At 41.0% G+C, this 26227-nt stretch overlaps 1 protein-coding gene across 2 annotated transcripts in view; it reads right to left on the reverse strand.

The window, feature by feature from the left end:
- Nucleotides 1–1129: 1129 nt before the first annotated feature.
- Nucleotides 1130–26227, reverse strand: part of SAR1B (secretion associated Ras related GTPase 1B) — a 35212-nt gene continuing 10114 nt past the window's right edge. For both annotated transcript variants that reach the window (XM_031666465.1, XM_031666466.1), the window contains exons 2-7: nucleotides 23783–23858; nucleotides 20775–20894; nucleotides 12332–12397; nucleotides 9182–9285; nucleotides 7989–8120; nucleotides 1130–6993 (exon numbers count right to left, since the gene is read on the reverse strand). In XM_031666465.1, coding sequence (XP_031522325.1) covers nucleotides 6877–6993; nucleotides 7989–8120; nucleotides 9182–9285; nucleotides 12332–12397; nucleotides 20775–20894; nucleotides 23783–23840 — 597 coding nt within the window. In that variant the 5' untranslated portion in view covers nucleotides 23841–23858 and the 3' untranslated portion in view covers nucleotides 1130–6876. The remainder of the gene's footprint in view (nucleotides 6994–7988; nucleotides 8121–9181; nucleotides 9286–12331; nucleotides 12398–20774; nucleotides 20895–23782; nucleotides 23859–26227) is intronic.

Consider the following 26227-nt stretch of genomic DNA (forward strand, 5'->3'; position numbering starts at 1 on the left):
AAAGGGAAGGAAAGGAAAAAGAAAGAAAAGAAGTCCAGGTGCGGTGGCTCATGCCTGTAATCCCAGCACTTTGGGAGGCTGAGGTGGGTGGATCACCTGAAGTCAGGAGTTCAAGACCAGCCTGGCCAACATGGTGAAACCCCATCTCTACCAAAAATACAAAAAATTAGCTGAGCATGGTGGCACACGCTTATAATCCCAGCTACTCAGGAGGCTGAGACAGGAGAATCACTTGAAGCTGGGAGGCAGAGGTTGCAGTGAGCGGAGATTGCGCCACTGCAGTCCAGTCTGGGCAACAAGAGCAAAACTCCATCTCAAAAAAAAAAAAAAAAAAACCAGGCCGGATGCGATTGCTCACACCTGTAATCCTAGCACTTTGGGAGGCCAAGGTGGGTGGATCACGAGGTCAAGAGATCGAGACCATCCTGACCAACATGGTGAAACCTTGTCTCTGCTAAAAATACAAAAATTAGCTGGGCGTGGTGGCACGTGCCTGTAGTCTCAGCTACTCTGGAGGCTGAGGCAGGAGAATCACTTGAACCTGGGAAGTGGACGTTGCAATAAGCCAAGATCGTGCCACTGTACTCCAGCCTGGGCAACAAGAACAAAACTTCATCTCAAAAAAAAAAAAAAAAGAAAGAGAAAGGAGGGAGAGAGAGAGAGAGAAAGAAGGAAGAAGAAAGAGAGAGTGTATATAAAAAAGAAAAGAAAAAAACTGAGAAGCTTGTTAAAGAGTCAGATTCCTGCCTCCCACTTCCACCCCCAGATCTACTGAATCACAATCTCTGGTAGGATTTTTTTTAAGTGTGTGTGTGTGTGTGTGTGTGTGTGTGTGGTTTAAAGCTCTCCAGGAGATTCTGTGCATACTAGAGAACCTTAATGTAGATAAAATGGTTGTCTTATTTTTCACATTTCAACTGAGTCGACATTGTGTACCACTTCAGTTTGTCCATAAGTTGTTTTCAGTTTTACCGCACAAATTAGGCCTTAGTACTTGAGCAAAGGTACCTTAGAATCCTTGCACTAAGAAAAAGTTCTACAATCTTTGTAATTTTCAAAGTCCAAGAAATTTCTAATGAACAAAATGAAAATTACAGTTGGATAATAAAAATGGAACTTGACACTAGAGTTCTTCAAGACCAGATTAGTATTTTATTTTTCCCTTCCTGACATTCAAATTCATGGGAGGTGAAAAGATAATAGAACATAATCAAAATAACATATAAACACAATTCAAAAACGTTTAACCATCTATTATAGCTCTTTGTTGTAAAACACACAAAGTTAAACAGAAACATCTTCGTATAAATTATCCTTAATAATCTGTATACACTGTGAAACAGTTGAAAATTCACACCAAGATCCTAGTGCAAGCAGCAGTGTACAAAAGTGCAAACAAGGTTAGTGATTAACAACTTACCATCAATTTACCACTTCAACATACTTTACATTCAGCCATGGCTTCACCATGGAAAAACACTTTTATCACTTTTAAATTAACTTGACTACATTTACCCTGAGTGCTCTTGCCTCAGTATGGCAACTGATTATGAGTTCAGGTTAGGAGCAACACCAGGGAATATAGAAACCCATGTTAAGTTAGCCATTCTGACGTGAATCTATACTTGAAAATGAAAACAATCCCAAAGAAAACCTATATGTCAAAAACAGAACTGTTCCTGCCTTTCACCCCAAAATATTTAAAACTAAATCTAAGCCACTATTTAAAATGCATGCTGACCAGGTGCAGTGGTTCACACCTGTAATCCTAGCACTTTGGGAGGCTGAGGCAGGCAGATCACGTGAGGTCAGAAGTTCGACAAGCCTGGACAACATGGTGAAACCCTGTCTCTACTAAAAATACAAAAATTAGCCAGCTGTGGTGGTGGATGCTGTAATCCCAGCTACTTGGGAGGCTGAGGCAGAAGAATCACTTGAAGCTGGGAGGTGGAGGTTGCAGTGAGTGGAGATCACACCACTGCACTCCAGCCTGGGCGACAAAGTGAGACTCCATCTCAAAAAAAAAAAAAAAAAAAAAAGTATGCTGAAGAATCCATCTACTCCAGTGCAGCTTTTAAACTCAGTTTCCTATTTCTGCCCTAAAATCTATTTGGGGCAGGGGACACACCTGAAACAAAGTTGGCTTTGGATAGCTTCACTTACTTTCCTTTGATTACTTTGGATTCTGTTTAAAAGTATGATGAAAGCCGTGAACAACAATTAGTGCCATTAAATATATTAGCTATTTAATGCTCTAAATTATAAGGACAAAAATTAATTGGTTCAGAACTGCATCTTTAATAGACTCTGTAGCTTCCCTTGACACTAGAGGATCTTTAAAATCCAGGTGTTGGGTGGGAATTTGTGAGGGGAATGGTTATAGGGTTCAGAAGTGGAAACATGGTTTTAATAAAATTCCAGTCACTTTACACAGAGGCAGAGTCACATATCCCAAGAGCTGGTTCTTTTATTTGGTTAAAAAGCACTAACTTGAATTTCAAAAGAAGGATAATAATGGAAATGACCAGAAGCATCAACATGTAGTTTTAGCCTGGGCACAGTGGCTCATGCGTATAATCCCAGCACTTTGGGAGGCCGAGGCGGGTGGATCACTTGAGGTCAGGAGCTCGAGACCAGCCTGGCCGAATGATGAAACCCTGTCTCTACTAAAAATACAAAAATTAACTGGGCATGGTGGGGTGCACCTGTAATCCCAGCTACTCAGGATGGTGAGGCACGAGAATCACTTGAACCCAGGAGGCAGAGGTTGCAGTAAGCCAAAATCGCACCACTGTACTCCAGCCTGGGCAACAGAGTGAGACTTCGTCTCCAAAAACAAACAAACATGTAGTTTTGATAATTTAGTCCTTAATTGAAGCACACTGTTTTCCTCAACTCTTGTATTTATAGCAAAGTCTCTGGCTTTTAATACAGGCTACCTTTTATTCCCTATTAATTTCGCATTAAGAAACTTATGTTTGCTAATTTCTATTTTTTCATTGTTTCTTGAAGATTTTTTGATGCTTCACCAACTTTTTACATATGTTTAAAATGATTTAAACAATATGCTCCAAATTAAATGAACAGAAGGAATTTTGAGAGATTTCCCTTTATGTAGCTATTCTCAGTGCACTCTGGTCAAATTTTACTTGGCAATAAATCCTTGCAAACTTCAGTCATTTAAGTGACTAACAAGACTGAAATACCACATTGAGTCACTTACCAAATACAGTTTCAGAAAATGTAAACCTTTCTCCTGAAACTCTCCAATTGTGTTAACTAGAACTATCTGTTTCTAATGATGGAACATATGAAATGCTGGGTTTTGAATGTAGTTAATAATTTTCTAGAAGGCAAGAAACACTATTATCACAGTTATCACCCTATTTTAATGATTTATATGTAGTTTATGTGCTGGAAAGCACTATAAAGAAGTATGAGCCAGTTGAAAATTGGCTGGGCATGGTGGCTCACGCTTGTAAACCCAGCACTTTGGGAGGCTTAGGTGGGCAGATCACGAGGTTAGGAGTTCGAGATCTGCCCACCTAAGCCTGGCCAACATAGTGAAACCCCATCTCTACTAAAAATACAAAAATTAGCCGGGCATGGTGGTGTGCGCCTGTAGTCCCAGCTACTTGGGAGGATGAGGCAGGAGAATCACTTGAACCCAGGAGGTGGAGGTTGCAGTAAGCTGAGATCATGCCACTGCACTCTAGCCTGGGCAACAAAGCAAGACTCCGTCTCAAAAAAAAAAAAAAGAAAAAAGAGCTGGTTGAAAACTAAGAAAAGAAACAATGTTCTGCTTTTATGCTATAAACCACAAAAAATTTGTATATGAATCCAGGTACACAAAACTAAAATTTAGGTCTACACAGGCAGTATCTGTGTTCATATATCTTTGGCACTCATACAAAGATACTGGTTTAAACCAACAGTGAATAATTTTCTTATTCACTGGAGAATAAGAGAAATGTCTGTTCTCCAATTAAAAAATGCCATAATCTCCATTCTAAAAATTCACTGAGATAAACTGAAATCTATCAATTTAACCAGCTTGATCCAAAAGTGTAATTAACAGCAGTCAGTAAAACAGGTATGGGATAAGAATCTCTTTAAAAGTGTAAAAGTGGTTTGAGACCTTATATTTTTACATTTCAGACTTCAGATTTTAAAAAATATTTTGGACAGTGCCTGATTTGGATGTATGCCACAGTGTTAACTACACCCTAACATCTTACAGTGTGGGACACACAATTAGCCTATGTCCCCAGTACCAGTATTTACCTGGAAAATACTCCATGGATGCACATGTTCACACAGGCACATGCAGAGCTGTCTTTCCTCTGTGCTTCTACTGTTTCTTGCCATCCTCTTACTTTGGTTCTCTTGAAAAAGAGCAGTACCCAGTGCATATACTCTGGAGAGGTTCTCAGAGCTGGACAGTTAAGTCCTCTGGCTCAGGAACTCTGCCCCCTAAAGCTGGGAGGAAAGCTGGTTGCTGCTAAACATGGCTTCCTTTCTAGAGGCTCGGGCCATAAAAATCTTGTATCTTTGGGAAAATACCCACAGTTTAGCTGTGGTCCACAAAGTGACTTTGTTTCTTTGATCCTAGTGTTACAATTAGAATGAGGGTTCTGGAGCGAGATATATTATACCAGAAAGCATTTTTCCTGGCTAGAGAAACCAGTACGTTTTTTTCCTTTATGCCAATTTACAACACAAATAATTAACTTCTTCAGTATCACAACAGATACTCTAGGAAATACTTGAAGAAAGGCAGGTCCCCGAAGGTACTAAAGACAGATAACACAAACAGGAGACAGTTATTTTTAATAAGACTTAGTTCTATTTAGTCAGAACTTAAGGAGTACTTTAAATCTATCTGGAAGAAGAAATCAATAGGCTGCAATGTCATGTTCTACTTTTCCCGTAGTGCTACTGATGTTTCTAGGAAGAGAGGGAGCACTTTTATTTTCATTTAGAAAGAAGATGAAAGTGAAACAGAATAGTCAGATTACTGAAACCAAACGTCATCTTAAGAAGTGACCTTGTCCCCTTAGCTAAATAGTAGTTCCTTCCAGTCATATTCCTCAATCCTTATCTGCTTCATAGGTTGTATTATCGATGACAAAAAGGACTGTAACTCTGACATGGACAATGGCTACAGAAATCACTAATTTTTGATATTAAAATTATTCTTGATGGAATTGGTTAAATATACTATAAAACTTGGCTTATAATCAAGATAAATCTTAAACTTGAGCGTCTTTAAAAATACATTTTTGGCACTTACCTTTCATTTTATATTACTAATGATGGGAATATAAAAAAATTCAATTTCTTAAGAAATTATAAAGCTTTTGAAAAACTAAAATTTTCTTAGTAAGCCTAGCAATGAGGCTTGCAGGCCCTATCACATGGCAAGCATAATATCTAAAAACAAAAGTTAGGTCAGGCATGGTAGCTCACGCCTGTAATCCCAGCACTTTGGGAGGCCAAGGCAGGCAGATTACTTGAGGTCGGGAGTTTGAGACCAGCCTGGCCAACATGGTGAAACCCCGTCTCTAAAACAAAATGAAACAGAACAACAACAACAAAAAGCCAAACAAACAAAAAGTCTTTGTTGTATGAAGTGAGAACTACCTGAGAGCAAATAAGAAAAAAGAAAATTGGAAACAAGCACTTGTTTTCTTCTACCAGGATATAAAATACACCAAAGAGTACAAAAGAGCTATAGGATAGGAACAAAATCTCCACATATCTCAGACTGACACAAAGCAAGCTGTTTTATTCCTCAGATATACATGTCTCTACAATGAAACTGCACACAAGGTCCTACTTATTGCTTGCTCCAGGGAGTACCGTTAAATGTAAAGAGACTGGGAATATATCTAAATGTGGAGAGAGTGGCGCCTGTCATTGCTTTTGGGGAAGAGGCACAGATTACCCCATTGTGCACCAATAAGATTGCAGCACTTCAGAATTAGACAGCTGGGATGGAACTACAGAGCCTACCAAACTGAGAATCAACCTTGTGTACCATAAATGCGCTTTTCTTCAGAAAGCCAATCCCACAGGGACTAGGACACAGACCCCATCAGCAATGGTAGTGGCAGCATTACTAATAAAAATACACATGATTCAGGGATACATGGTATCAGGTGCAACTGACCACAACCATCTCATGGTAAATACATAAGCCTTGAGAGGCTTAAATGCTATTCTAAATATTCTGAAGGAATCTCCTTTTCCCAACAACCACCTCATATGTCTAATATTAAATACTCAAATTTTCAGAGTATACTAGCTAGATAAGACACCTTTAAATGAAACATTTGCCCAACAAGGATGCCAAACATTAGAGTTTGTTTTATTGCATGACGTTTGCATAAGAAAAAATGTTATTGAAAACTGTAAGGCATCATGCAATCATTGAATAAGCTAATTATTAACTGTACACTTAAGATAGGTGGACATGTAATCTAAAATTTAAAAACTAGTTCCAGAAAAGTACATAAAAAATTTAACATGATGAGCTTTTAAATATGGTTTATATTTATAGTTTCATGTTGTTAAAAAGTGCTTCAAATGTACTGCTGGAAAGTTGCTCTTTACAAATGGCGCTGGGGTGATGTCAGATTATAAACTGTAAAAACCAATTACTTTTATGGAATTAGAAAGCTAACATCGTGATATTCAAACTTACTGGAATCAGTTTTCAATTCTCACTCAAATTAAGTTGATATAATATTAATAATCTAAAAAACATCTGTTTTATAACCAGCAAAAGTCTATTGAATTCAAGTTATGCATGTTGAGCAATCAAATCTCTGAGTAAGCCTGAACGTTGACACGTGGAACCAACGTGGGTGTGTGTTAATCAATGTACTGTGCCATCCAGCGGAAGCCTTCTCCGTAACCTTGTCTTTTGAGCACACTACACATGAAAACTTCTAAGGGTCGGGCATTCAGTTCTTTCAGAGATACACTCCCCTAGAAGAGAAGAGAGACATTTTGTTGGAATTTTATGAAATTAATAAAGCCCCACATCCCAGCAGAATTATAGGTTCTATTTTAGAACAAAGAATGGCTGTGATAAATCCATGACTGTGATAAAGTCATGGCTGCTTGGCATCCAAGCCCCATGAACACACAAGAAGCCTCCTTCTCTCACTCTACCTTAGGACAGGATGGCCACTCAGTGGGAAAGAGGTTAGCTTGCAAGATACCCAAGAATAAAAATAATCTGACTTAGAAAAAAATCCAAACCGGCTGCACTAATATTAAAGACAAACATTCCCTGAGAAGGTTTACGACCAAACAAGGCATTTCCTAAAATTAATGTCGAGCTAATTTATGAAAAAGACAGAAAACAGACCAAAGTCTACTTTGTCTAACTTAAGAGCCTCCTGCTATATGCTGCAGTCTTTCTCCACCCTGAAACAGTATATGTAAACTAAGAAAATTCTGTAAGCCTCAGAGGTTCTTCCATTGTTTATCTGGATTTTTTCAATGCTGATGTTTTCCCCAAAATAAATCCTAGGAAAAGTGAATACCAAAACAATCTGTCTTAAAGCTTATTATAAAGTATATGCTCAGAAAATCCTAAAATATTCCCATAACCAAGTTTATGTCTTATTTATCTCTGGTAAACTCAGGGCCTAAACACACTACTGGTATACTTAAACACTCAAATATATCGTTTGGTGGCTAATTCTGAAAACGTATGATGAATAACTTTGAAAGCTTTAATTTAGTTTCCCGTAAGCACAAGCGTTAGGCATAACTGATCCTTGACATTTTTGTTGTCACCAAGAAAAGGTTTCATTCCATGGCAGAAAGAAATGAAGACATCAAAAAGACCCACATGTATAAATGACGGTTTAAGAAAAAAAAAAGATAATGGGCTTGTATAGTTCGACAATAGTAATTTAAGAAGACATTTGTACTGTAGAATTAAACACACCCATCATATTTTTTTTTTTTACCTTTCCTGTTGTCTGACCATATAAACCAAACATCTCTCGCAACCTCTCTTCACTGATGGCTTCAGGTCTGTCGATCTTATTCCCAAGAATCAGTATAGGCACATTAGCAATGGTTTCATCTGTCATTAGTGACTGAAAAAAACAAAACAATACAAAACAAGAGTTGATATGAAACCATCCGAAGAACTTATTTTGATATGATAAAACAGTAAAGGACTCATTCTCTACCATATCATGTCATACCAACTTTCTTTGTCAAACTTTCCCCACATTTTAAATTGACCTCAATGAAACCATACGCTCAATTCTTCTGTCTTCCTACGACTCTTCCTGTAAATGTTTACTCTGCTCACCCTGTAAAGCAGTGACACACAGTGTATAGAGCCAGCACCTTAGAGGTGGACAGATCTGGTTTCACTTCTGGTTCTGCTGCTTCTGAGATGTGACTTTGGGCAAGTTAGCCTGACTGAAGCTCCAGAGAGAATTAGGAGCAGTAGCATCCACCCTATGAAGCTGAGAATTAAATGAAGTAATACGCACAGTCTCTGGAACAAAGTAGGAACTCAGGCATTCTCTTTCCTTGTTTCGCAACCATAGAACCTACCTGGCCTTTTCCACATGTACAAGTATTTGTTTGCCTGCTCTAGGCAGAGCCATGGTAGGTCAACTTTCAACCAAATCATGGACCTGCTTACTCTGTGGCCCCAGATCTGATGCTGACCTTGCCTGCTGCTGTTGGGCCCCTTTACAAAGTATCTGACCTGGGATACTGGAGGGGAGGTAGCTACATATGCCTCTGCTCACTCCTGGGAGTAGTGTCAAAGATGGCAAGTCCTATCATTTCCAGGTTGTAGCTTAAGAAATAGCATCCTAGCATGACCAGGGACTCAAGATCAACCCACTCCAGGAATATAGCAGACATGAAATATACTAAAAGGGTACATTCTGTACAGGGTGAGCTTCTTAAGTCTTCATAAAGGATGTCTATGTTAGTACTTCCGCAATAGCTACAATTACTCAGTTACTGCCTCTGCATTCTATCACTACTTAAAGCAATCACTGAGCTCAACAAATTGCCAAGAGTTTCATCAGAGACTGCAGAAAAGCTGCACTCTGATACCTATATCTCCAACCTACTTCTGCAGGCTTACCAGAGTGATTTGACTATATTTAGTTTCAATTATTTAACTTACATCAAGTTCTTCTTTTGACTCTAACAGCCTTTCATGGTCTGCACAATCCACCAGAAATACAATGCCATTGATAGCAGGAAGGTAGTTTTTCCACACTCTTCGAGCTAACAAAAACAACCAGGAGTCAGAGTTTATTTGTTGGTCAAACCCAGCAGATGGTTTAGGCAAAGAGTCCAAGAAGATATCAAGTGCAGTAATCCCTTAGCTGCTGGTAATTCAAGTTAAAAGATTAACTTGAATATAATGGTGCCAAATTCTTCTGAGAATAACAAAGAGGAAATTTCAGGTTTTCCTTGATTGTGGCCAAGTCAAATACTTTAGTCTCTTCCAACTACCATATATAAGAAGTAGAATATTTAACATAAAAATAAAAACAAAATGATACACGTTAAGTTCATTGGAGGACTGTTACTATATAAATCTAAAATATAAGCAGTAAAAAAAACTACATATATATGTAATTATATATACATAAAAATGTGTGTATTTATGTTACATATATATGCAGTGTTCATTTTTTGACATTTCTAGTTATCAGATTTTTTTTTGCCAGTGATAAATTTAGAATGAGTGACAGAAGGAAAGTAATATCAGGTACAAGCTTGTTAAAATAGTAAGGCTGGGTGTGGTGGCTCACACCCGTAACCCCAGCACTTTGGAAGGCCAAGGCAGGTGGATTGCTTGAGCTCAGGAGTTCGAGACCAGCCTGGACAACATAGTGAAACCTCATCTCTACAAAAAAACACAAAAAATTAGCCAAGCTGGATGCAGTGGCTCATGCCTGTAATCCCAGCACTTTGGGAGGCCGAGGCAGGTGGATCACCTGAGGTCAGGAGTTGGAGACCAGCCTGGCCAACATGGCGAAACCCTGTCTCTACTAAAAATACAAAAATTTAGCCGGTCTTGGTGGCGGGCACTTGTAGTCCCACGCTGAGGTAGGAGAATCACTTGAAACCGGGAGGTGGAGGTTGCAGTGAGCTGAGATCCCACCATTGCACTCCAGTCTGGGTGACAGACTCTGTCTCAAAAAAAAAAAAAAAAAAATTAGAAAATGTGGTGGTGTGTGCCTGCCCAGCTACTTGGGAGGCTGAGGTGGGAGGATGGCGCCTAGGAGGCAGAGGTTGCAGTAAGCCAAGATCATGCCACTGCACTCCAGCCTGGGAGTCAGAGCCAGACTCTGTCTCAAAAAAATAAGTAAATTAAAAAAAAAAAACATAAAAACTGTTTTACTCATAACAGAAAAGAAGCTCAAATGTTAATAATTAACTAAAGTCTATGAAATCATAAGAGTAATTTTTTCCACAATGTAACTTTCTTCACTAACTTGAGTTGTATGACATATCTTTTTTTTTTTTTTTTTTTTTTTTTAAAGAGACAGGGTCTTGCTCTGTCATCCAGGCTAGTTCACTGTAGCCTCAGACTCTTGAGCTCAAGCCATATTCCCATCTCAGCCTCCTGAGTAGGTAGGACTATCAGTGTCTATCGCTATGCCCCATTAATTTTTTAAATTCTGTGTAGAGACAGGGTCTTGCTATGTCGCATGGCTGGTCTCGAACTCCTGGCTTCAAGTGATCCTCCCAACCTCAGCCTCTCAAAGCGCTGGGATTATAGGCCTGAGACCCACACCCAGCCATTATGGCATGTCTTGAAAACAATATAGAAATGAAGTCTCAGACAAATTCCATTAGATTCCAATTCTAATAATCATATTCCAGAAATTATTTTGTGTATATGCCAGACAATTACATGTCTCAAATGTGCTTTCACTAGTCAGAACCATTTACAATCTTTTCAACTATATGTCGTATCAGGTCTTTAGAATGCCCACCAACTCGGTAATATTCATTAGTTATGACTTACTATGAGGTAGATGTTGCCACATACTTTTGGGGATATAAAAAATGAACAGGCCAGGTGTGGTGGCTCACACCTGTAATCCCAGCACTTTGGGAAATTGAGGCAGGAGGACTGCTTGAGGCCAGGACTTCAAAATCAGTCTGGGCAAGACTGTGAGACCCCATCTCTACAAAAAAAATTTTTAATTAAAAAAAACAAAACAAAACAGGATTTTAGTCTCCACAAGTTTAATAAAGGAGATAAGGCAGTCTTTCCAAACTTGTTGCAGACATGTACACAAATATACTAAGTGCTATGAAGTACAGCTGAGAGAACTCCAACTGAGAATGGCTTCCCAAGGGAGGTAGCAGGGCATATGCTGGGGCCTGAAGGGGTTACTCATGTGTGGATGGGGATGGCATGAACAAAAGCACGGAGGTAGGAAAACACCAAGAAGGTCTGATTTGGTTGAAGTAAAAAGAATGGGAAGGGGAATAGTGGGAAATAAAGACCAGAAAAGTAGGCCAGGTGTGGTGGCTCACACCTATAATCCCAACTTTTGGGAGGCTGAGGTGGGAGGATTGCTTGAGCCCAGGAGTTGGAGACAAGCCTGGGCAACACAGTGAGTGAGACCCTGTCTCTATAAAATAATTTTTAAAAGCCCAGAAAAGTAAACTGGGAACAGATCATAGAGATCCTGAATGCCAGGTTAATGAGTTTGGCCTTTATCTTGTCGGTAATGAGTTAGCCACTGAAGGTTTTTTTGTTTTGTTTTGTTTGTTTGTTTGTTTTACAGAGCAGTAACATGTTCATAACATGATTATGACAGTGAGAGGTAGATTGAAGTAGAGAGAATGGAAGTTAATTTTACTCATACACTTTACCACCAAAAGCAATTCCGATTTGAATTGGCCAGAAGTATCATGAAAATCACCCTTTGCTTTTAAAGCATTTATTGGGGAGTAATAATCCCTAAATTTTAAATCTACTCTGGCCTTGCGTGACTGGAATGAGATTTCATGCACTAGAACTAATGGCCACATTTTTGTTAAGTTAAAATAAAACAAAGTGACTGTAAGAGTAAGAGAATCTTACCTTGAACATGGCGAAACCCCATCTCTACTGAAAATACAAAAATTAGCCGGGCGCGGTGGCACATGCCTGTAATCCCAGCTATTGGGGAGGCTGAGGCATGAAGATTACTTGAACCCAGGAGGCAGAGGTTGCAGTGAGCTGAGATTGCACCACTGCACTCCAGCCCAGGAGACAGAGTGAGACCCTGTCTCAAAAAAAAAAAAAAAAAAAGAATCTTACCTTGAACATGTCCACCCAGATCAAAAGTTGTAAACGTCATGCCAGCAATGGTCAGTTCTTCTGAAGCTAAATAAGATTTTAAAATATTTTTACAACATGAAAATCAGAAACCCATTAATAATACTAAAAGTAGAGGTTACTCTTCAAAGACTTTCCTCCCCATCTAATTAGGAATAAATAGTAACTTCTCTTAGAAGCAAAATTTATTCAAAGACCCATGCTAACATTCTTAAATATCTGCCAGCTGTAATAAAGAAATTAATGTACTTTATGTTCTTAGCTCCCACAATTTAGCCTAAATATTCGTCCTGACATACTGGTCCAAGCAAGCATTAGGTCATAGCCTGTTCCTCTTCCTTATTTGAAGGTGTTTTTACCTTTCTCAGTATACCACAAGTTACTTCCTCCTTCCTTTGTTCTCCTCTGCCTCTGCCTCTTTTAAAAAGTTCTAAGTTGCTAGCCAATCAGGACAAACACAGAATGTGAGGTCCCATTCCGGCCAATGGAAACCGGACACAGCAGCAGGGTGGACGCATCACATTATAAATGACCGTGTCTCCTTTGTTCGGTGTACTCTTGTGGCAAAATTGCTGGCGAGTGTACCCTTTCTGCAGAAAGTAAAAATGGCCTTGCTGAGGAAATTAAATTTACGTTTAAGTGCTATTTCTTTACAGCACCAGGGAACAAGCATTTCTAACAATAGCTTATATGACTACTTAATGTTTGATTTACTTTTATTGTAAATAAGGTCAAATCAAACATTTAGGAACTGGTACAATAATACCTTTTTTGTAATTAGATATACACCAATTCATACTGACAATATAACAAATAATTGTAATATTCAGTTCTGGTATTCTACTCACCACAAATCCAACATTTATTTTTCCTTCTCTATTCTTCCTGCTGAAAATGTTAATCTATTCAGACAGTTATTTGCTATGAATTCAAGTAACTGCTCCAATCTAATAACTGTTCATATAATTCATCTTAAATGATACAGGTGAAATAATTTTCTCATGACCGACATAAGACAGTCTTTAATAACAAAAACAATTATCATAAAAAATTGTGGCCATTATTTCCATAACTATCTTTCTTCCTCCTCCATTCCACTTCTGGGACTTTAGTTGCAGGTTTGTTAGACTGCCTGATGTTGTCCCACTGGTCATCGAGGCTCTGTTTATTTTGCTTTCTGTCACTTTTCTCTCTGTGCTTCATTTTGGATAGTTTCTATTGCATTGAGTTAAGTTTAGTGGTCTTTCCTTTTGCAGTACTGGCACTATCTAATTTACTATTAATCTTATCCAGTGAAATTTTCATTTCAGGCTGGACATGGTAGCTCATGCCTATAATCCCAGACTTTGGGAGGCCAAGATGGGAGAATCACTTGAGCCCAGGAGCTCGAGACTAGCCTGGGCAACACAGGGAGATCCTGTCTCGAAGGAAAAGAAAAGAAAGTTTCATTTCAAATACTGTATTTTTCATTTCTAGAAGTTTCATTTGATTCCATTTTATATCTTCCATTTCTTTCCTCATGTTTGTATTTTCCTTTAAGTCCTTGAGGACATTCATAACGATTGTCTTAATGTCTTCATCTGCTAATTCCATCATCTTTGTCACACTTATGTCTGTTTCTACTGACTGAATCACACTTTCCTGTTACTTTGCATGTCTAGTAATTTCATATTGAGTGCTGGATTTTGTTGTAGTCCTTTGAAGAAGGTTGAACTTTGTTCTGACAGTTCACTTGCTTGCAGATCAGTTTTTAAGATTTGTTAGAAGGCTAAATGGGATTAAACAACAATGATTCCTAGCTCCATGAGAGCTCTAGTAATTATCTGGCCAACATATAATTGTTCTTTGACTAGGCTTTTGGAGTTTTACCCACTGCATACACAGATTGGTATCTGGCTATGTAAATTTCTAGAGTCCTTTCTCTCTAGAGGTCCGTCCTCTCTGGTACTCCCTCCTCTCTGTCCTAGCAAAAAAATTCTAGTCCTGTTGGCCTCTCCAAATTCTGGTCTACATCTCCTCAACTCAGCAAGACCATTGGACTATGTTTGGGCATCCTCTCTTTGCACCATGGTCTGAAAATTACCTCTTCGCATAAAACTAAAATAGAGTTGTTTCCTTTCTCTCAGGAATCACAGTCCTGGGCTAGCTGTTGCCCAATGTCTGAAAACAGTTGTAGCATCTTTTTTTGTCCAGTTTTCTAATTGTGTACAGTGGGAGGGTAATTCCAGACCCAGTACTCTCTTATGGCCAAAAGCTCAAGTGCCCCATAATGACAACATAAGTGTTAGTGTAGCTACTTTAGCCCAGAGTATTTTATCTTGTTAGAAAATTCTGGGGGCCGGGCGCATTGGCTCATGATTGTAATCCCAGCACTTTGGGGGGCCGAGGTGGGCGGATCACGAGGTCAGGAGATTGAGGCCATCCTGGCTAACATGGTGAAACCCCATCTCTACTAAAAAAAAAATACAAAAAAATAGCTGGGCGTGGTAGCGGGCGCCTGTAGTCCCAGCTACTTGGGAGCCTGAGGCAGGAGAATGGTGTGAACCCGGGAGGTGGAGCTGGCAGTGAGCCGAGATTGCGCCACTGCACTCCAGCCTGGACAACAGAGTGAGACTCTGTCTCAAAAAAAAAAGAAAAAGAAATTCTGGGCTGGGTGCGGTGGCTCACGCCTGTAATCCCAGCACTTTGGGAGGCTGAGGCGAGTGGATCACTTGAGGTCTGGAGTTCCAGACCACCGTTGACAACATGGTGAAACCTTGACTCTACTAAAAATACAAAAATTAGCCAGGCATGGTGGCAGGTGCCTGTAATCCCAGCTACTTAGGAGGCTGAGGCAGGAGAATCACTTGAACCCAGGAGATGGAGGCTGCAGTAAGCCGAGATTGCACCATTGCACTCCAGCCTGGGCAACAGAGAGAGAGACTCTGTCTTAAAATAAAAAGAAATTCTGGGCCGGGCGCGGTGGCTCACGCCTGTAATCCTGGCACTTGGGGAGGCCGAGGTAGGTGGATCACTTGAGGTGAGGAGTTTGAGACCATCCTGGCCAACATGGTGAAATCCCGTCTCTACTAAAAATACAAAAATTAGCCAAGAGTGGTGGTAGGCGCCTGTAATCCCAGCTACTCGGGAGGCTGAGGTAGGAGAATCACTTGAACCCGGGAGGCTGAGGGTGCAGTGAGCCCAGATTGCGCCATTGCACTCCAGCCTGGGGGACAAGAGCGAGACTTTGTCTCAAAAAAAAAAAAAATTATATGTGTAGATTGCCAAATGAATAAAATATTTAATACAATCTATATTCAAAGTCACTGTTCATAAGGAAAAGATAATGCTTAGATGTGGTTGGCAAACCACCTCTATGGTAATAATCCCCAAGATACTTTCTGCTTTATAAAAGAAGTCTGAATTTGACTATTTAAGATATAGAACACTGTTAACATCCCAGAAAGTCTCCTCTTGCCCCTTCGCAGTCAATCCCCATTTTCATCTCCAGAAGCAACCACTGATCTGAATTCCATTACCATAGGTTAGTTTTGTCTGTTCTAGAATTTCATATAAATGGTATCACACAGTAGATAACTTTTTATGACCGGCTTCGGCCACGTAGCATAATATGACTGAATCTATCAGTGGTTTATTCATCTTTTTGCTAAGTAGCATTCCATTATTTATCCATTCCTTTTCTGATGGACATTTGAGGTATTTCCAGTTTTTGGCTATTACAAATAAAATTTGTATAGACTGGGCATGGTGGCTCACACTTGTAATCCCAGCACTTTGGGAGGCTGGGTGGGTGGATCGCTTGAGCCCAGGAGTTCAAGACCAGCCTAAGCAACATGGTGAAACCCTATCTCTACAAAAAAATTAAAAAATTAGCCAGATGTGGTAGCATGTGCCTGTAGTTCCAGCTACTTGGGAGGTTGAGGTGGGAAGATCACTTGAACCTGGGAGGTCCAGGCTGCAGTGAGCCATGATTGTGCCATTGTGCTCCAGTCTGGGCTACCGAGTGAGACTCTGACTCAAAAACAAAACAAAACAAAACCCAACTCACCACCAACAAATAAAGCTAGTATAAACATTTTTGTACAAGGTTTTTGGTAAATATATTTTCTCATTTCTCTTGGGTAAATAGGAGTAGAACTGCCAGATCAAAGGATATATGTAGGTTTTCACATATGCTTTTTTTTCTTTTCAAAAATTTTTTCTTTTCCACACCACAACAGATCACATATGCTTTTGATTAATTAAAAAATATGAGTTGAAATGAATGTGAGCTGCAGGAAAGGCTGAGATAGCATCTGTTTTCCCCTAGTATCTAGAACAATGTGTGACATAAAGTAGGTGCTCAATAAATATTTGAATAAATGAAAGAGAACAACATCAAAAAATTAAAAAATGACTTACACCTAATACGTAAGACCACTCTGTAGTCTCTTCCAGTTATGCTGTTTTGTTTTTTTTTTTTCTGTGTTTTTTGTTTTTTTTGAGACAGAGTCTCGCTCTGTCGCCCAGGCTGGAGTGCAGTGGTGCGATCTCGGCTCACTGCAACCTCCGCCTCCTGGGTTCAAGCAATTATCCTGTCTCCACCTCCCAAGTAGGTGGAATTACAGGCAAGTGCCACTGTGTCCGGCTAATTTTTGTATTTTTAGTACAGACGGGGTTTCACAATGTTGGCCAGGCTGGAAATTATGCTGTATTTGCAGACGATTTGTCAATTTCAGGAAATCTTCCTTTTCCAACCTCACTAATTGTTTTATAGATAAAATACTTTGTTTTGTTTTGTTCTATCCTCGTTCTTTGTTCTTTGAACATTTACTGAACTAAATAATTACAGTATTACCTACTTTTTGGTCCAGTTCTCAATTTTATATTCATTATTAAGGCTATAGTTATTATTTCATAATTAATCTATAGATTAACTTGTCTATCTGATTCATAAAATTTTCACCTGTAAAAGTAAGGTCACAAGTTAAATTAGGTTTCTGTTTCTAATAATTTTCTCACTTTAACTTTATTCTCAAATTCATTACATAACCTTAAATACAAAATGAAACTTATTAAATAATTTACAGAGTCAGTCAAGTGTGGTGGCTCACGCCTGTAATCCCAACACTTTGGGAGGCCAAGGCAGGTGGATCACTTGAGGCCAGGAGTTCAAGACCAGCCTGGCCAACATGGCGAAACCTGGTCTCTACTAAAAATACAAAAATTTGCTGCACTTGGTAGCACATGCCTGTAATCCCAGCTACTCCAGTGGCTCCAGTGGCTGAGGCAGGAGAATTGCTTGAGCCCGGGAGGCAGAGGTTGCAGGGGGCCGAGATGGTGCCACTGCACTTCAGCCTAGGCAACAGAGTAAGACTCTGTCTCAAAAAAGGAAAAAAAAAAAAATTTACAGTCATTATTAAAAAACATTATTTTTGGCCAGGCGCGGTGGCTCACGCCTGTAATCCCAGCACTTTGGGAGGCTGAGGCGGGCGGATCAGGAGGTCAGGAGATCGAGACCATCCTGGCTAACACGGTGAAACCCAGTCTCTACTAAAAATACAAAAAAATTAGCCGGGCATGGTGGTGGGCTCCTGTAGTCCCAGCTACCCAGGAGGCTGAGGCAGGAGAATGGTGTGAACCTGGGATGCCACACTTGCAGTGAGTTGAAATCACGCCACTGCACTCCAGCCTGGGCGACAGAGTGAGACTCTGTCTCAAAAACAAAAACAAAAAAATTATTATTTTCTTCCTTTTTTGGAGACGGGGTCTTGCTATGTTGCCCAGTCTGGTCGTGAACTCCTGGGCTCAAGCTATCCTCCTGCCTGTGCCTCCCTAAGTGCTGGGATTATAGGCATGAGCAACCACAGCTGGCCCAGGGGGTCTTTCTAAAAAAACAAGAACACACAACTTATTTTAAAAATTGTTTTAAAACCTTCCATTTTTGGCCGGGTGTGGTGGCTCATGCCTGTAATCCCAGCACTTTGGGAGGCTGAGGCAGGCAGATCACCTGAGGTCAGGAGTTCGAGACCAGCCTGACCAACACGGAGAAACCCCATCTCTACTAAAAATACCAAAAAATTAGCTGGGCATGGTGGCACATGCCTGTAATCCCAGCTACTCAGGAGACTGAGGCAGGAGAATCGTTTGAACCCAGGAGGCGGAGGTTGCACCATTGCACTCCAGCCTGGGCAACAAAAGCAAAACTCTGTCTCAAAAAAAAAAAAAAAAAAAGACCTTTCAAGTTTTGGTTGGGCATGGTGGCTCACATCGGTAATCCCAGCACTTTGGGAGGCTGAGGCAGGCGGATCACCTGAGGTCGGGAGTTCGAGACCAGCCTGGCCAACATGTTGAAACCCCATTTCTACTAAAAATACAAAAATTAGCTGGGTGTGGTAGCACATGCCTGTAATCCCAGCTACTTGGGAGGCTGAGGCAGGAGAATTGCTTGAACTCAGAAGGCAGAGGTTGCAGTGAGCCGAGATCATGCCATTGCACTCCAGCGTGGGCAACAGAGCGAGACTCCATCTCAAAAAACTTTCAATTTTTTTGGTATTTTTTGTTTCTTTAGAGACAGGGTCTCACTCTGTTGCCCATGTTAGGAGTGCAGTGGCACAATCATAGCTCAGTGAAGCCTTGAACACCTAGGCTTAAGTGATCCTCCTGCCTCAGCCTCCCAAGTACCTAGGACTACAGGTATATGCCACCATGCCAGACTAATTTTTTGTTTTTGTTTTTGTAGAGATGGAGTCTCCGTATGTTGCCCAGGCTGGTCTTAAACTCCTGGGCTCAAGTCATTCTCCTGCCTCAGCCTCCCAAAGTGCTGGGATTACAGACATGAGCCACCATACCCACCCCTGTTTTAAAACGTCCTGTGTGTCGATGCATACCTTGTTTTCTTTAGATTAATTCTGTGGTGTACATTAGATATTGTTGAGGTTATTAAGACTAGAAAAATAACTGGTTAATAAATTCTGTTACCAGTCATGTATAAAACTATAATGTATCTACTGAATTAGTGCTTAAAATAGTACAAGGTGCAGTGGCTCCCATCTTTAATCCCAACACTTTGGGAGGCAGAGGCAGGAGGATCACTTGCACCTGGGAGTTCGAAGGGTGAGCTATGATCATACCACTGCACTCCAACCTACATGACAGAGCAAGACCCTGTCTCTACATAAATAAAATAAAGTAATATGGCTTTAAAATCTTTTTTTTTTTTTTTTTTTTTGAGACGGAGTCTCGCTCTGTTGCCCAGGTTGGAGTGCAGTGGCCAGATCTCAGCTCACTACAAGCTCCGCCTCCCGGGTTTACGCCATTCTCCTGCCTCAGTCTCCCGAGTAGCTGGGACTACAGGCGCCCGCCAACTCGCCCGGCTAGTTTTTTGTACTTTTTAGTAGAGACGGGGTTTCACCGGGTTAGCCAGGATGGTCTCGATCTCCTGACCTTGTGATTCGCCCGTCTCGGCCTCCCAAAGTGCTGGGATTACAGGCTTGAGCCACCGCGCCCGGCCGGCTTTAAAATTTAAAAGAAGGCTGGGCGCAGTGGCTCACGCCTGTAATCCCAGCACTTTGGGAGGCCGAGGCGGGTGGATCATGAGGTCAGGAGATCGAGACCATCCTGGCTAATACGGGAAATACAAAAAATTAGCCGGTGTGGTGGTGGGTGCCTGTAGTCCCAGCTACTCAGGAGGCTGAGATAGGAGAATGGCATGAACCCGGGAGGCGGAGCTTGCGGTGAGCCAAAGTCGTGCCACCGCACTCCAGCCTAGGCGACAGAGTAAGACTCCGCCTCAAAAAAACAAAAAAAAACAAAAAACAAAACAGAAAGAAAAAAAATTCAGGTTATGTAAACAAGGCAATGGTGGACTATTTACTAATCATGTCACAATCCCTCAGCAACAACTTTTTAATTCCTCAAGCTAGAGAAGGGAGTACTAGCTGATAAAAAGGTATGAGTACTAATTCAAGATCTAAATATACTCCCTGGGAGCCAGGTCACCCATAATTTATTATTTTAGGAACAGATCAAATCGCTTGATCATAATTTATCTACCAGAAAATGCCCCCAAAACAAAAAACTTGGCCAGGTGCAGTGGCTCATGCCTGTAATCCCAATACTTTGGGAGGCTGAGAGAGGCTGATCACTTGAGCTCAGGAGTTCGAGACCACCCGGGGCAACATATTGAAACCTGGTCTCTGAAAAAATAGAAAAATTAACTGGGCATGGTGGCACATGCCTGTGGTCCCAGCTACTTGGGAGGCTGAGGCAGGAGGATGGCTTAAGCCCAGGAGGCAGAGTGAACTGTGATCATACCACTGCACTGCAGCCTGGGCAACAGAGAAAGACCCTATCTGAAGCAAAACAAAACAGAACACTTTTGGTTAGTGCTTATGACTCAGCATCATTTGATCAAGTATCACATTGTATATAGGAATATACTTACTGGGATGTAATGTTGGGACATGTTGTCCAAGTCTGTCATCTTTTAGCATGTGTAGCAATGTTGTTTTTCCTGCATTATCCAATCCAAGAAATACCAATTTACCAGTTTTCTTATATAATCCTGCAAAGCAAGAGCTATGATTGGTCAAAGTGATATCTGACACTAATTATCCAAATGAATTTAAATTTGGCTCAATTAAGCTTGGAGTTCTAAACCTATTTTCAGTTTTAAAAAGGCTATTTTAAATCTATTCATGGCTGGGCACTGTGGCTCACATCTCTACTCCCAGCACTTTGGGAGGCTGAGGCAGGCAGATCACCTGAGGTAAGGAGTTTCACACCAGCCTGGCCAACATGGTGAAACCCCGTCTATACTGAAAATACAAAAATTAGCCAGGTGTGGTGGCATACGCCTATAATCCCAGCTACTCAGGAAGCTGAGGCAGGAGAATCACTGGAACCCAGGAAGCAGAGGTTGCGGTAAGCTGAGATCATGCCACAGCACTCCAGCCTGGGTGACAAAGTGAGACTCTGTCTAAAAAAATAAATAAATAAAAATAAAATAAATAAATCTATTCATGATTTGGGACTTCAGATAATTATAAAACCAAACTTCAACCCAGTCAATAGAATATGTGTGTTGCCTTAACATATCTACAATGCCAAAATGCTGATTACTTTAATTTTAGAAGTATCAATCAGATATTGATTGATAGATAAATTGATAAATAGAAAAAAGGCAGCATTGACCAATTTATAATAGACTGGAATTGAACTGCTAAATTTCATATTGAACTTAATTAATTAATTTATTTAGAGACAGTGTCTTACTCTGTTGCTCAGGCTGGAGCGTAGTGGCATGATAACAGCTTGCTGCAGCCTCAACTTCCTGGGCTCAAGTGATCCTCCCACCTCAGCCTCCTGAGTAGCTGAGATTACAGGTGTGCACCACCATGCCCGACTAATTTTTGTATTTTTTGGTAGAGATGGGATTTCACCATGTTAGCCAGGCTGGTCTTGAACTCTTGGCCTCAAGCGATTGGCCCACCTTGCCTTCCCCAAAGTGCTGGTATTAGAGGCTTGAGCCACATGCCCAACCAAACTTTATTTTTTCCATGTTTAATTGTCTAACCTCCACAGAACTGCATGTGAGCCAGCCACCGCACCTGACTGAAATAAACAAACTTTTAAAGACATTAGGCAATTATAGTTTCAGGCCATCCGTTTTCTAATAAATTCATACTAAAATAACACCTAGTCCTTTGTCCATGCTTAAGTCTAAGAAGTAAATTGTTTGATGTCCTAATCTTTTATTTTTGGGGGGAGAACTATATATATTTTTTTATCATTAAGGAATCTACTTCTATGGCTATCACTACTATGAGTGTCATGAAAAAGTAATTTGCCCAAGATTACATAATTTAAAAGGGATGCAATGAGTAACTCAACATATTTGTATGATTACAAAGCCCACGTTCTTTTTTTTTTTTTTTTGAGATGGAGTCTCACCTGTGGCCCAGGCTGGAGTGCAATGGCCTGATCTTGGCTCACTGCAACCTCTGCCTCCCGGGTTCAAGCAATTCTCCTGCCTCAGTCTCCCGAGTAGCTGGGACTACAGGCACGTGCCACCACGCCTGGCTAATTTTTTGTATTTTTAGCAGAGACGGGGTTTCACCATATTAGCCAGGATAGTCTAGATCTCCTGACCTCGTGATCCACCTGCCTCAGCCTCCCAAAGTGCTGGGATTACAGACGTGAGCCACTGCGCCTGGCCTTAACTATTCTTAACTATTGCTTCATATATAAAGAGGCTCAACACAATAAGCACTATTATATAAATAAAACAAAAGGAGATAACTATAGAGAACAAAGGCACAATATTACCTAAAAACTGTAGCAAGGAGGCCGGGCACGGTGGCTCACGCCTGTAATCCTAGCACTTTGAGAGTCCAAGGCGGGTGGATCATTTGAGGTCAGGAGTTGAAGACCAGCCTGGCCAACATGGTGAAACCCCATCTCTACTAAAAATATAAAAAATTAGCCAGGGATGGTGGTACATGCCTGTAATCCCAGATACTCGTGAGACTGAGGCAGGAGAATTGCTTGAACCAGGAGGCGAACATTGCAGTGAGCTGAGATTACACCACTGCGCTCCAACCTGGGCGACAGAGCGAGACTCTGTCTCAAAAAAAAAAAAAAAAACCCACAAAAAAAAACTGTAGCAAGGCTGGTCACAGTGGCTCACGCCTGTAATCCTAGCACTTTGGGAGGCTGAGGTGGGCGGATCATGTGAGCTCAGGAGTTCAAGACCAGTCAGGCCAACATGGCGAAGCCCCATCTCTACAAAAAATACAAAAATTAGCCAGCATGGTGGCACACACCTGTAGTACCAGCTACTCAGGAGGTTGAGGCAAGAGAATCGCTTGAACCTGGGAGGTGGAGGTTGCAGCGAGCTGAGATCACGCCACTGCACTCCAGCCTGGGCGACAGAGTGAGACTCCATCTCAAAAACAAACAAACAAAAAAAAGACCAGCTTGGGCAACATAGCAAGACTCCGTCTCTATAAAATTAAAAAAAAAAAAAAAAAGAACTGCTGGGTAAAGAAGTCTCATTTAGCATATTATAAACTGCTATTTATGGTGTACAAGCTATTTTATGGAACATGTATTTTAATAATAATCCTGTAAGGATTAAATGACATAAAGCATTAAAGCACATAGGTAAACTAGCTAATGAATGGTAGATATTTCTGTTAGTAATATTCCTAACACCTTAAGAGGTAGGAATTATTACTGCCATTTTACAGATAAGAAAACTCAGGCTAAGGTGAAAAAAGTAATTAATTTGCCAAAGATTACTTAATTTAAAAGCGACACAATGAGTAATTGAACATCTATGTATGATTTCAAAGCCCATATTCTTAACTATTCTTAAGAGACTTGACACAGATAGGCACTATTAAATAAGACCAAAGGGGATAACTATAGAGAATAAAGGACCACCATTACCTAAAAACTGTAGCACACTGCTGAAACCACTGTAAATCCAATCAAATATGAAGGACATATCCAAATCTGATAGGGTCTGAAAAAAAAGAGTTTTTAATTTAGTAGTCAACATTAAACACCAATATACATTAAACGCCAATACTATTAAACACCAACTCTGAGTAGATAATCCTGCAGCAACCTTACTACAAAGAGTTGCACACTCTTATCCAAGCTGGTCTAATATGATCTATACTGTGCATAAAAAACAAAATGCTGGCCGAGTGTGGTGGCTCATGCTTGAAATTCCAGCACTTTGGGAGGCCTAGCTAGGCAGGAGGATTGCTTGAGATTGGGAGTTCAAGACCAGCCTGGGCAGCATGGCGAAACCCTGTTTCTACAAAAAAATAAAAAATTAGCTAGGCGTGGTGGTATGCACTTGAAGTCCCAGCTATTTAGGAGGCTGAGGTGGGAGGATCACTTGAGCCCAGGAGGTTGAGGCTGCAGTAAGCCCTGATCAAACCACTGCACCCTAGCCTGGGTGCCAGAGTGAGACCCTGTCTTAAAAACAAAACAAAACAAAAACCCAAAATGACATTAAAATATCAAGTAGAAACCATTCTTTGTCCATTAAAGTAGCAAAATGAAAAAGAATTATAACAGCCAGGACGAGAAAGGATGTGGTAAAAGAGGCACATGTGGTGGCAGCATAAATTGGTACAAAATCAATTAGGTAATAGTATATCTGTTAATATTATTTGACCCAAGAATTCTACCTTTAGAAATTATCTTAAATATAGGCCAAGTGCAGTGGCTCACGCCTGTAATCCCAGCACTTTGGGAGACTGAAGTGGGTGGATCACTTAAGGTCAGGAGTTTGAGACTATCCTGGCCAACATGGTGAAACCCCATTTCTACTAAAAATACAAAAATTAGCTGGGCGTGGTGGTGCGCTACTGTAGTCCCAGCTACTCCAGAGGTTGAGGCACGAGAATTGCTTCAGCCTGGGAGGTGGAGGTTGCAGTTACCGGAGATTGTGCCACTGCATTCCAGCCTGGGTGACAGAGCAAGACTCGTCTCAAAAAACAAAAACAAAAAAGGAAATTATCCTAAATATAGAGGCTGGGTGCGGTGGCTCACACCTGTAATCCCAGCACTTTTGGAGGCCGAGGCAGGCGGATCACTTGAGGTCAGGAGTTCAAGACCAGCCAGGGTGGCAACATGGTAAAATCTGGTCTCTACTAAAAACATAAAAATTTGCTGGGTGTGGTGGCGCGTACCTGTAATCCCAGCTACTCAGTAGGCTGAGGCAGAATTGCTTGAACCTGGGAGGCGGAGGCTGCAGTGAGCCGAGATCGCGCCACTGCACTCCAGCCTGGGCGACAGAGCAAGACTTCATCTCAACAACAACACAAATTAGCTGTTCATGGTGGCTAGCGCCTGTAATCTCAGCTACTTGGGAGGCTGAGGCACAAGAATCACTTGTACTGGGGAGGAGGAGGGTGAGCCAAGATTTCACCACTGCACTTCAGCCTGGGTGACACAGTGAAAGAGTCTCAAAAAAAAAAGGAAATTATCCTAAATATAGAAAAGTTTCAAGATATGTATCACAAATGTTACTTAAGAAAAATTTTAGGCCGGGCGCAGTGGCTCAAGCCTGTAATCCCAGCACTTTGGGAGGCCGAGAAGGGTGGATCACGAGGTCAGGAGATCGAGACCATCCTGGCTAACACGGTGAAACCCCATCTCTACTAAAAAATACAAAAAACTAGCCGGGCGAGGTGGCGGGCGCCTGTAGTCCCAGCTACTCGGGAGGCTGAGGCAGGAGAATGGCGTGAACCCAGGAAGCGGAGCTTGCAGTGAGCCGAGATCCGGCCACTGCACTCCCTCCTGGGCGACAGAGCGAGACTCCGTCTCAAAAAAAAAAAAAAAAAAGGAAAATTTTAGGCTGGGTATGGTGGCTAGCATCTGTAATCCCAGCACTTTGGGAGGTACAGGCAGGAGGATGGCTTGAGCCCAGGAGTTCAAGACCATCCTAGGCCACATAGTGAGACCCTGTCTCTACCAAAAATGAAAAAAAATTTAGCTGGGCATGGTGGCTCATGCTTGTAGTCCCAGCTACTTGGGATGCTGAGTTAGGAGGATCCCTTGAGCCTGAGAAGTCAAGACTGCAGTGAGTCAGGATTGTACCACTGTACGTCAGCCTGGGCAACAAAGAAAGATCCTGTCTCAAAAAATAAAAAAAAATACTTTATAGTATATATGGCCTATGAGGTATTTATCGAACCTCATTGTGGGTGGTTGGGGAGAGGGAGGAATAAAAATAGGGAGAAAAGAAAGAGGAGGAGAAGGAAGGTTATATTAATAAAGTAAGTTTCCAAGTCTAATTATACCTGTGTGGAATAAAAAGACTTTTTCTCTTTATGTTCGTCTTATTAGCAATTGGTTCCAGGTGGTAAATTTCTG

The sequence above is a fragment of the Papio anubis genome, chromosome 5 (assembly GCF_008728515.1).
Source record: "Papio anubis isolate 15944 chromosome 5, Panubis1.0, whole genome shotgun sequence".
NCBI lineage: Eukaryota > Metazoa > Chordata > Mammalia > Primates > Cercopithecidae > Papio > Papio anubis.